The 12152-nt window shown below is 47.5% G+C and overlaps 1 protein-coding gene and 1 non-coding gene across 2 annotated transcripts; one reads left to right on the forward strand and one right to left on the reverse strand.

Annotated features, from left to right (window-relative positions):
- Positions 1 to 2360: 2360 nt before the first annotated feature.
- On the forward strand, positions 2361 to 7381 carry LOC119318452 (phosphate transporter PHO1-2-like). The gene is made up of 15 exons (XM_037593011.1): positions 2361 to 2630; positions 2715 to 2768; positions 2856 to 3135; positions 3363 to 3732; positions 3881 to 3929; positions 4752 to 4826; positions 4919 to 5048; positions 5142 to 5262; positions 5424 to 5667; positions 5766 to 5870; positions 5950 to 5994; positions 6080 to 6232; positions 6320 to 6598; positions 6686 to 6822; positions 6900 to 7381. Exons 1-15 carry the CDS (start codon positions 2361 to 2363, stop codon positions 6985 to 6987), a joined length of 2400 nt encoding a protein of 799 aa, XP_037448908.1. The 3' UTR covers positions 6988 to 7381.
- Positions 7382 to 7414: 33 nt separating this feature from the next.
- On the reverse strand, positions 7415 to 7488 carry LOC119319830. The gene has a single exon (XR_005154653.1). It is a non-coding gene; the product is annotated as a small nucleolar RNA snoR60 (small nucleolar RNA).
- Between the last annotated feature and the right edge of the window lie 4664 nt (positions 7489 to 12152).

The following is a 12152-nucleotide window of genomic DNA, read 5'->3' on the forward strand; positions in this document are numbered from 1 at the left end:
GCAGAAAGTGCTGGTCGAGGTCGGCGGTGATTTGTTTTATCAGGAATTAGATCGGTAGGGCATAAAGTCGTACAAGTAGACTAAGACATGTGAGGGGTTTTTCAGTGAAAGACATTTAAGTGGCTAAGGGGAATCCCACCTCTCACGTAATCCGTCCATTTTAGATCTGATGGCTAGGAGGTAAAGTTTCTAGATTTTCATTGAACAACCATTTTCACATGATACGGTGCCCCTTGTAAATGCTATTGTCCAACAAAGTGATTTTAGCGGTTGAAAACAATATTTTAAAGGGGAATGCTTATGAAGAAACAATCTGAGATTATGTACTTTTAAATTTCAAAACAGGTAATATATTTTTTGGATTTTGCATGGTTTGCAACGAGCAACTTTGGCTACTAATCTTTGTTTGGACAAAGAGTAGGTAATTATAAAAAACTAATTTTTGCCATGTCAAAGCTATTGGCACAATTTTTGCAATGATGCAACTACTTTTTAGGGAATAGTGCAAAATATAGAGAAATTCACCTCCATATTATTTTTGATATTTGGGAGTGGAGATAAGCATATTACTACCAGATTTCTAGAAAACACAAAAGGAGGTGTCACTTTCCTGCGAAAATCAAAGGCATTCAAACTTTAAGATTCACTTTTTGATTATATATAAATTGCTGGGCAATTATATTAACCTGCAATTTTTTTAAAATTAACCTATATTATATATAGGGTCTGGTTTTAATTTTGCACATGGCCTCTAATTCTTAGGTAAGGCCCAAATCAATACTTTTTAATTGCCCAATCCAAATTGGCATTGGAGCAATTGCTCAAAAAAAAGCATTGTGGTAACTTCTCCATTCCCGTATTTTTAGCTTTGGCACTAGGTTGTGCAAGGGTAGACACTAGTGCCAAAGCCAAATCCCTATATGGCAATGCTATTTGGCTACACGTTGTGATTCCCTAATGGAGGCACTACCGTCATACGTCAATAGCAAAACACAAGGAAGAGACGAGGCGTGGTAGCTAGGTCAACGATGTACTTGTACTTGCCCATGACGTAATCGATTTAGTTTCAGCTCCACTCAACAAGATCTTGTCACCCTTTTGAACGATCGGTCGTGTCGTTGCTCAGATCAGACAGTAAACTCCACTCAACAAGATCTTGTCATCCTTTAGAACGGTTGCTCGTCTCGTTGCTCAGATCAGAAAGTCATCGGTTCCACTCATCAAAAATTTAACACGTATAAAGTTTATGATGATGTGGCAGAGAATAAATGAGAAGAGAATGAAGTTCTATGAATTTGCGCTGACAATACTTGCACAAACTTCAGATGCAAAGAGAGAGAGAGAGAGCAAAGTTATTTATTATCCCATTTTTTTCACTGGACAATTTAAAAACAACCTATTGAAGTAATTGTATGATAATGCAATGACATGAACAACATTATCAACACAATTACATGCATGCGAGCTTTTTTTTTAACACAGATACCCACACACATGCACATACACTTACCCTACAAACGCATACACATACCCGCCCGGCCGTGATGATGATCTTGACAAGTGCCAATGCATGATATGGCAGTGACACGACGCACTGATCATACATACCGTACGTATGAATCTAACTAATGAACCAGCTGTAATCGATGAGTTGGTTCGCGTTTTCAGGCCGGGCGCCGGGTGAGTGCATGGCAGAGTGCGCGTGAGCGGGTCGCTCAAGCAAGCGAGCACGCATGTTGCTTGGCTCCCGGAATCGCTCGTGATCTCCCTGCCTTTTCGCCCAAAAGATGGGAGCACCGTCGCGGCCACCCCAAGCTAGCTCAAAAAACAATTAACAGGAGACCTAAAGCGGGCGACGCATGCCAATTGCAACCAGTTACAGATCGAGCAGCTACACAATTACACAAACTAATCGTGTACTGCATTGTGATTGTGTCCACTATGAATTTCGTCCACTTTTTCGGCACTCCTTTACGATTAGTTCCTCCTTTTAATTCGTCCGACCTAATACTTTTTTTCAGTATCTTCTTCCTTTTTCGCAGCACTAGCGATGGATCCCTCATCGCCTCCCAGTTTGGTGTCCGTTCATTCGTGAGTGCGGCGGGAAAAGGGGAGAAGGGAAAGAAAGAGTATCGGACGTAGCTTCTCCGATGGTGTGTGTCCCTCGGTCTATATAAGCACGGTTGCTTGTGCCATGACTCCTGCCTGTCCGTGTCCCCCTCCGGCCTCCCTCCTCCTCTTGTCCTCCGCATGTAAGCTCGATCGGCTCGGACAAGAAGCAACCCGCTTCAACCCCCGACCATCGATCGGCCTCGTCATAGTGGAGTGCTGGAGTACGTGGTATATAGGAGGCGGAGGACATGGTGAAGTTCTCGCGGGAGTACGATGCCAGCATCATCCCCGAGTGGAAGCCCGCCTTCGTCGACTACAGGGGCCTCAAGAAGCTCATCAAGAGGATCAAGGTCGAACGGCGCGACGCCGACGACAGCAGCAGCGCAGGAGACTCCTCGCCGGAGACTGCCGCCCTCGCCGCCGGCGTCGAGAGCGCCGGCTATGGCGCTGGCTTCTCCGTGCTCGACCCCGTCCGCGCCCTCGCCGCCCGGTTCGCGCCCAGGGTGCAGGCCTCCATGGTGCGTGCTTGCGCGCGTCAGGCGATACGAGTTGATCTGGCTACGTGCGTGCAGGGTACTGATGATGTGCATTTTGGCATGCAGGATGACGAGGAGAGCGGGGATTCCGGCGAGCTCGTGCGATCCACGGACAAGCATGTAAGCTGATGCATGCATGCATGCATTTCGTGGATGCATCTGCAACTGAATCATTCATGTACTAACTGACGTGTTTGACGTGTGCAGGAGCGGGAGTTTCTGGAGAAGGCGGACGAGGAGCTGGAGAAGGTGAGCACCTTCTACGCGGCGCAGGAGGCGGAGCTGCTCGGCCGCGGCGAGGCGCTCATCGACCAGCTCCGCATCCTCGCCGACGTCAAGCGCATCCTGGCCGACCACGCCGCCACCCGCCGCGCCCGGGGCTCTGGCCGCGGCCGCTCGGTACCGGCGGTGGCGCCGCCCTCGCCGGCGCTCAGCAACTCCGGCCGCTACCTCCTCTCGGGCCTCGCCACGCCGCAGTCCATGTCAGGTAGGTGTCCATAGTCCAGACCGGTGCGCGCGCACGCACGTCCGTTGGTGTCGACGTACGACACCCAACCAACCCGCGTCACGTCCCAGCACATGAACCCCACTACCGGCCTCTCGATCATGCATCCTTTACGCGTGTGCATGGCAATATGGCACGTGAGCACCATCTCGATCGATCGATCGATCGGAGGAGGAGTCTCTGACACTGACACGCATGGCACGGTGCAGATGGGAGCGTGGAGCAGCAGCAGGCGCAGATGACGGAGGGCGCGGCGGTGGCGGACGAGGTGATGGCGGCGCTGGAGCGCAACGGCGTCAGCTTCGTGGGGCTGCCGGGGAAGAAGGACGCCAAGAAGGAGGGCAGCGGCAGGGGCGGGAGGCTGCAGCTGCCGTCGACGGTGCGCATCGACATACCGGCGAGCAACCCGGGGCGGGCGGCGCTCAAGGTGTGGGAGGAGCTGGTGAACGTGCTGCGCAAGGACGGCGCCGACCCCGCCGCCGCCTTCGTCCACCGCAAGAAGGTGCAGCACGCCGAGAAGAACATCCGCGACGCCTTCATGGCGCTCTACCGCGGCCTCGAGCTGCTCAAGAAGTTCAGGTGCACACTCCGGCCGCCATCGCCATGCGCCATGCACGACTCATTCAGTTGATTAAAATTGCCTTTGCTTTCGCCGTGAGAATTGTGACATCTCTGACGGATTTGTTGTGCTTTTTCTGTTGCATGGATGATGGATGGATGGGTGCAGTTCTCTGAATGTAAAGGCCTTCACCAAGATTCTCAAGAAATTCGTCAAGGTACTTTGCCCACTAGCAACATATATATAAATGTACATGTAGAGTCATTTAAACCACATGATGCTTGGTTTCGTTCTCAGCAATGAAATCGGAGAGGTGCTCCCTGTTTTTCTATAAAAAAAAACCACATGATTAAGGACGTTGCATTAGCACTTCTTTCAGAGGAGAATATAGGGTGAATTCCATATATGCCACTCAAAACTTGCCCGTACCCTCATCTGCCATTGGAAATTTCCCTCACCCAAATATGCCATTGAGAATTTGCACCGTGTACAGATATGCCATTATGGCCAGTTTGACTGTTAGTTGACTGTCAAGTGGCATGTGAAAATACGACTTTGCCCCTGGTACTGTAGCGGCGACATACTGTAGCACTCCGAACAAATTTGGCCAATCTCGAATTGCGGGGCGTCCGTACTGTAGCGACGATATACTGTAGCATCCGAGCAGATTTGAAATTCGAACAAGTTTTTTTGAATTTCAAAATAAATCTCCGTAATTGCAAATTCCGAATTTCTAACACTTTTGAGTGGCATATATGGAATTCACCCGAGAATTTCTAACACTTTTGAGAGGGAAATTTCCAATGGCAGATGGGAATACGGGCAAGTTTTGAGTGGCATATATGGAATTCACCCGAGAATATACTGGTGGTCATTATGTAGTATCAACTATAATCAAGTAGCACACACAGCTAGTGATTTACTGAATTGGCATACTACTGCAATTTGCACTAACCTAGCTCTGAAAAAAAGGACTGGTGATAGAATTGACATACATGAACATGATTAAAACTGATTTGTTTCGCTGTCGGCAACTCAGGTGTCGGAGCAACAGCGAGCGACGGATTTGTTCTCGCAGAAGGTGAAGATATCGTCGTTCAGCACGTCCGACAAGGTATCATCAACTTACAAGAGTTTCAGACTTGTAAGGCAGACGAACCGAATGAACTAATGAGTCTACATACATACTATGAAATTTTTGAACAGGTGCTTCAGCTGTCTGACGAGGTGGAGTCGCTCTTCCTGAACCACTTTGCGGGGAACGACAGGATGGTGGCGATGAAGTACCTCAACCCGCAGCAGCCCAAGAACACACACATGATCACCTTCCTCGTAGGTAGGCTCGCAGAATTCAGACATCACAATTCTACCATGTATTTTCAGTTCAAATTTCTAACTCTGTGGTTCTTCGTTTCGTGTTTGTTTTCAGGCTTGTTCACGGGCACATTTGTGAGTCTGTTCATCATATACGCCATCTTGGCCCATGTTTCCGGCATTTTTGCCTCTGCGGGAAATACGGCCTACATGGAGGTAGTCTACCATGTTTTCAGGTAACCTCTAAACCCAAGGTTCTGACCAGACTTAGGAGCTTTGTTCTCAGCAGGAGTTCAATATTTCATTTATTCTTTTATATCTCCATTGAATAGTTGATAATTAGATGCAATTTTACCTCGACATGACAATAGATGGCTGTTCCTTTGCCCTTGTGCAGCATGTTCGCACTCATCAGCCTGCACTGCTTCCTCCACGGGTGCAACCTCTTCATGTGGAAGAGCACCAGGATCAACCAGAACTTCATCTTCGACTTCGCGCCCAACACGGCCCTCACGCACCGGGACGCCTTTCTCATGTCCGCCTCCATCATGTGCACCGTGGTCGCCGCGCTGGTCATCAACCTCTTCCTCAGGAACGCCGGTGCTTCCTACGCCAACGCCGTGCCAGGGGGGCTCGTAGTGGTAAGAAACACAGAGCATATATTTGGATCCAAAATCGAGTTATGCTGCAGCTTGCAACTGATGTCAGTCCTCAAAATTCTGAATCTACCTACTTTCAGTTGTCGATCGGACTTTTATTCTGTCCGTTCAACGTGTTCTACAGCTCGACGCGCTACTGCTTCATGCGCATAATGTGCAGCATCATATTCTCGCCGTTCTACAAGGTAAGGAGACATCTACCATTTTTTAGTCAACGAATTGTCATGAACATATGTTTGATGGTAGGTCTGCCTTGTGTTCCAGGTTCTGATGGCCGATTTCTTCATGGCTGATCAGTTAACTAGCCAGGTAACAATTACGCTTCCACAATTATCATACAACCTAGGGTTCTTAAAATGCAAGTTCTTATAAGCTAAACTTGTATATGTTCCAGATCCCATTGTTAAGACACGTGGAGTTTGCGGCGTGCTACTTCATGGCAGGAAGCTTTAGGGCTAACCCATATGAGACTTGTACTACCAGCCAGCAGTACAAACACCTGGCCTATGTCATCTCTTTTCTCCCTTACTATTGGAGAGCTATGCAGGTATGAATCGACATACCAACAACAGTAAGATCTCAAGTTGTCAAAATAAGTTTCAAACTGAACTTTGTGGCCATTTTCCTTTTGAAGTGTTTAAGAAGGTACATAGAGGAACATGACATAAATCAGCTCGCCAACGCCGGGAAGTACGTGTCCGCGATGGTGGCGGCTGCCGTCAGGTTCAAGTACAATGTCACACCGACGCCATTCTGGATGTGGATGGTCCTCATCTCGTCCTCAGGCGCCACCGTCTACCAGCTCTACTGGGACTTTGTCAAGGATTGGGGCTTTTTCACTCCCAAATCTAAGAACCTATGGCTCCGGGATGATCTCATCCTGAAGAACAAGTTCACTTACTACATTTCTATGGTATTTTACTTTGTTCAACTGATTTATAGTGCAGCATTGACACAGAAAAGATAGGCTTCAGGAGCACTAATCCTTTCGTAAATGCAGATGCTAAATCTAGTGCTTCGGCTAGCATGGACTGAAAGTGTGATGAAGATCCGTGTTAGCAAGAACGAGACTCGCCTACTGGATTTCTCCCTTGCCTCCTTGGAAATAATCCGACGTGGGCACTGGAACTTCTACAGGTATTTGAGATTAGTATAAAGCTGGAAATATCTTCAGTTTAACATTTTGGTTATAACTCGGGTTGACTGGACTGCAGGCTGGAGAACGAACACTTGAACAATGTTGGCAAGTTCAGAGCAGTGAAGACTGTCCCATTACCATTTCGTGAACTCGAAACGGATTGATGATTAAGACGGAGAGAAGAGCGTAACAACGTGCTCCCGATACCAACACGGACCGGCGATCGCCCACATCCTCCAAGACGCTCCGTGCAACTGCTGCCGGCACGGCTGCCATTGCCCAGACCAGCTCCAGCGAGTGCTCCCTGGGCGAGTAGCTCGCTCGTGACACCCCACTCCCCAGGCAAACGCGGTGCAGCAGGGGACGCCGAGCTTGGGGGCACCGTCCGTGGCGTCCCAGCAGCAGGAGGTGCTAGACACTGAAGTCAGGATAACTTTGCACACTGATAACAGTAGATTGCTAGGCACCAATTAGTGCAAACCACTAATATGGGGATCAATTGGTATACCACCCAATGTGATGGCAATGGATTGAAGTACGGTTATAATCAAAACAAAGAAATACAGCGAACTAAAGAAGAAAAGATGCAAATGCATCTGAGACTCGATTTTGCATCATCGTTTTGATGTCCTGAAGGGGAATCCGAGTAAAGCCATATTTTGCTAAGCCACCGATAACTCACGAAGGAGTTGCACACAGACAAACAATAACAGAAAGTGTAAGACAATAATAACTGATGTTCATAGTGAGCAAGACTAAGGCATACCTGGACAGGCTGTGCAACATCTGAAACGAAAAAAACCAACCATGCCAACTAGCAATAGCATCCTCAATGATGGTAATCACATTAGTCCTCTTGTTCACTCCGGTTTGAGCATTCCACAGCATAGAGCAACTAAGTCTGCAAGTAAAGGTCTTGGTCAAGAAAAAACACACAGAGCTGAAGTCATTTAGCAATAAAAAAGGAAGTTGCAGTGAGATCTCACCGGACACCAGTTCAACAATATCACACATGAGACACGGTTGTCCGGAGGCAGCTCTGAGGTACGGCACACGAGTTCCGCGAGCCCGAACAGCGTCAAATACTACAACCTCGGACCCGTCCTCATTCTATATAATAGCAAAACAGTAATGAACATCATTCCACATGTGCTAGGAGCATAACACCCGCATTAGCACAAAAAAATGCATCAAATAATAATGAACATCATTTCCCGCGTGCAAGAAGCATAACCGAGTAGTATAATCTAACAACAGAACCCAATGAAGATGACAAAAAACTAATGATCCCGCTGAATTTAAGCTAGTTTAACATTTGCTTATCCATGTCATACCAATTAGCAGTAAAACTAAAAATGTTCACCGAACTACATAAGCACGTAAGCCAAACTGATAGAGAAGCAAGCACGTAAGCCAAAACAACATGCTGTTTAACATAATGTCACAAGCTCCTCAACATTAGTTTCAGTTATTCGCAAAAAAAAAAAAAACATTAGTTTCAGTCTGGGTGCAGGGCATATTATCAGCCTGAACTTAATCCACGCTACCCAGGATCCCCAAAGACAAATTTGAAGCAAACACTGCAGAATCCCTGACCAATCCATGTCATAGCATTTTAGCGCCTGCAGTAATATAAAAACAAATCTACAATCACTTAAGTACCAGGTTCCAACGCCACATTCCAATTGCATCAAAAGTAACATTCTGCAATTGGAAAGCCACATTCCAATTGCATCAAAAGTAACATTCTTCAAAATTCAACTAGATTCAGACTTCCAACTTTGCCAGGATCTGGTCCAGGAGAATTTGTGAAGCGAACCTACCGGAGGAGGCGCTTGAGCGCGTCGATACCGTCGGCTTCAAAGCGGGAGCGGAGGAGGGTCGCAACTGAGGCGTCGCCGGTCGGGATTTTGGTCGTGGAGGTGCGCGTCGCCGCCCATCCGCCAAACCACGCACGACACCGTCGCGGCGGCAGCTCGCTTGCAAAACGAGCTTCGCTGATATTCCAGCGTGCCAGATGTTGGAATTTTGCTAGAAGGCCTTTGGCCCAATGCTCAACTAAAATTCTGAAATTCTCTTGGCCCATTCATGCACACATGTGAGTGAAGTGAGTGAGATTAAAATTTAGTCCCATCCCGAAAGTTAAGAGAGAGTCATGACCTGACTCGTACAGTGGGTTGGCAGGCTGGTGGATAGGACTGAATGAACAGGTCCCCTAGGTTCTTTCTGTCGCCCGAAGATCGATGAGATGCTCACGAGACTGTCTCACGGCTCACACTGTCTAAATGGAGTAAAATCTGGCACTGTTCCCTCTACTTTCCTGCGTCAATGCAAGAAAAAAAATCATCCAGCCAGCTATCGTAGAAAAAAAAAGTATGTGTTTGACATGTGCGAAGCACGTCCGGATGTCCCTGACAAAATATGAGCGCTTGGAGCTTCTAGACAACCATATTTGTAAAATCCGGACCCCTATACGTACATAGACACGTCTAGATATGCCCGCGGACAATGATCGAGCAGACATCCGCGTGGACTTGCCTACCCTAACCATTGTATCTGTGGTGTACCGTGCTTGTCTTTGCGTCCATCGTCGTCGTTACCGTGCAGACGTCCGCGTTGACTCGCGTACCCTAACCGTTGTATTCATGACGTACGTACTTGTCTCCGGCTACCGTCCCGACGTTTGCGTCGAGTCGTGTACCCTAAGTGTTGTATTCGTAGTGTCACGTGCTCGTCTCCGCGTCCGTTGTTGCTACCATCCAGACGTTCGCGTCGAGTCGTGCACCCTAAGTGTTGTCATGGCGTCATGTGCTCGTCTCCGTTGCTACCGTCCCGACGTCCGTGTCAAGTCGCGTACCTTAAGTGGTGTATTCATGGCGCCATGCTCGCTTTGACGTCCGTTGTTGCTACCGTGCCGACGTCTATGTTGACTCGTGTATTCTAACCATTGTATCCAAGGCGTCATGCTCGTCTTGACGTCCGTCGTCACTACCGTGCCGACGTCCATGTCGACTCGTGTATTTTAGCCGTTGTATACATGGCGTCCCGTGCTCGCCTCCGTGTATGTGGTTGCTACTGTACCCAGTTTGTGAGATTTCGAACATTCGAACAATGCAACGGACGTTTGTCCCACGACGTTGAATGGTGAAAAATGTCCGAGCTATGAAGTCCGAACATTTGTGAATGATTTGAGGCACGGCATTGGAGTTGACCTAATGGTTTGACTTGGTCGAACCCGTGCATCGTTCATGTTTTCAGTGTCTTGGCCTTACCAAATCATGTACATTGTATATGAACCGTGACTTTTTATCGTGTACTTCATCCATGTCCTAAAACATGTGCATAGTACATGAGTTATGGTCACAAGGCAGTGCCAGCGAACCCTCTCCCAGCCGCGTATCCCAAAAACGGAGTGAAGTTCAAAACCATGTCACGAGCATGTGAAGCTGTGTTATTGTTGACTTTGCCCATATGCGCATGTCTTTTAACTATAGTGCCCAGCTAGACTTCATGCACAATAGCCTACTAGAACTAGGATGATCACAGACCTGTGAAGGGTAATTGCACTGCCGCAATGCCCGTGACCTGTTTTACGGCTGACGACGGCACGGATCCCTGCACGTACGGGCGGCCAAGATAACGCGACCGGGGTGCGTAAGCTTCCCAGAATGATTTCGGAGAAGAGAGGGGCGAAGGAAGGAAGACGGCAACGGTTATCTGCGACCTAGGCTGGCTTGGATTAGGGCCTCATGGGCTGGTTTGTGGCATGTCTTCCAATTTTTTTGGTTTTTGCACCTGCATTTGATTTGTTCCACTTGAATTATCCGGATCAGGCCCTTTGCACAGCCGGGAGTTGCATTACAAGTTTGCAAATTGTTTCGAGTTGCCGATGCAAGGTTCCCCTCTGCTTGCTGTTCCATGGCAATGTCGCCGTTCCAAGAACAAGGATGCCGGCAAGTTCTTGGACGGTATCTCTGTCAGCGACAAGGGCGGGCGCCATCACGGAGGAGCAGTGTGCTCTGTTGTCCTTCCTGCATAGCCACTGGCAGAAAAACCGCCATGGAGGTACTGTCCGGAAGAGTGCGATGTTTCTGTCTGTGGTATCTTCAGGTTGGAATTTCTAATTTCCGCTGCATGTAGTTTTGGTTCAGCCTAACACAAATCTCCCATTAGTTTATATTCCTGATGATTTGGTCAGCTGAAAACCGCTTTGTTGGGCGATTTTCCGTGTACCATCAGATCAGCCCAGTGATTTTAAGGTATCTAATTAAGTGCAATCCTTGTCTGAAGCTCACCGCAGCAGTTGCGTCATTTTCTCCACCGTGTGGTGCAGACCAAGGCAGCAGATTATTTTTGTATCTAAATTTATTTCTGTTCTTATAAGCAGGATCCAAGTTAGTTTTGGGAATTCAGAAATCTATGTGATAGGGACCTGTTTTTTTGTCCACCGACACCGACAACCGTTTGCTCACTTCTTTTGCTCATGTCAGTGCCCATGGATTGTAGCAACAACTTCTTGGCAGCACACCTACCTGTGCACGGCTTACTAAAATGGGTCTGGGTGTGTGTATATTTATGCACCATCGTCCACTACTATCCACTTATCCTAAAAAAGATTCTACTATTACTTTCTGCAAAAAGTTATCTTATATTCTAAAAAAGGAAGAAAAAAAAGATTGGTCCCTGGGCTACACGTAGCCCCTTTTTGAAAGAAAAACATATCCAAAAAGAATTGCTTATGTGAAATATGTACACCGTTTTTTTTGGGGTTGGGAAAGAGCAAGGTTCTATATCGAGATTATAAGAAAAAACTGTGAAAGAAAATAAAAATACAGTCCATTGACATTTCTCTATCCTCTCGTTTTTGCACATGCTGATGGCGTGCCTATGTTATTGCAACTGGAGTTCTTAGTAGTCGTCGGCAGTGGCGGAGGTAGAGGGTGGACAGGGTGGGCCATGCCCACCCTGGGATTTTTTGAATAGCTTTATAGCATAGTAAAAAAGGTAAAAAAATATTAAGAAAAGTATTTTATATGAACAGTTATATTGTTGGCTCACCCTGACCTATTGGGCTAGATCCGCTACTGGTCGTCGGAACAAGAAAATTGCATCTACACATGTAATCGGATTGTCTGGTCCTTGCTGGAATGCGTCGGCGACATCGACTCCGAAGGATCTGTGGCCTGGCCCGGAGAAGAAGACGGTCTAGGTGATGGCGGCAGTTCGACGCTGAAATTTGGGTCTGCCAAAACCCGTTGGGTTCCAAATATAGGGACAAGTGGGGTGGTTCTAAAGGCATGGTAAAGTGTTTATAGAGTTATATGCAATT

The sequence above is a fragment of the Triticum dicoccoides genome, chromosome 6A (assembly GCF_002162155.2).
Source record: "Triticum dicoccoides isolate Atlit2015 ecotype Zavitan chromosome 6A, WEW_v2.0, whole genome shotgun sequence".
NCBI classification, from domain to species: Eukaryota; Viridiplantae; Streptophyta; class Magnoliopsida; order Poales; family Poaceae; genus Triticum; species Triticum dicoccoides.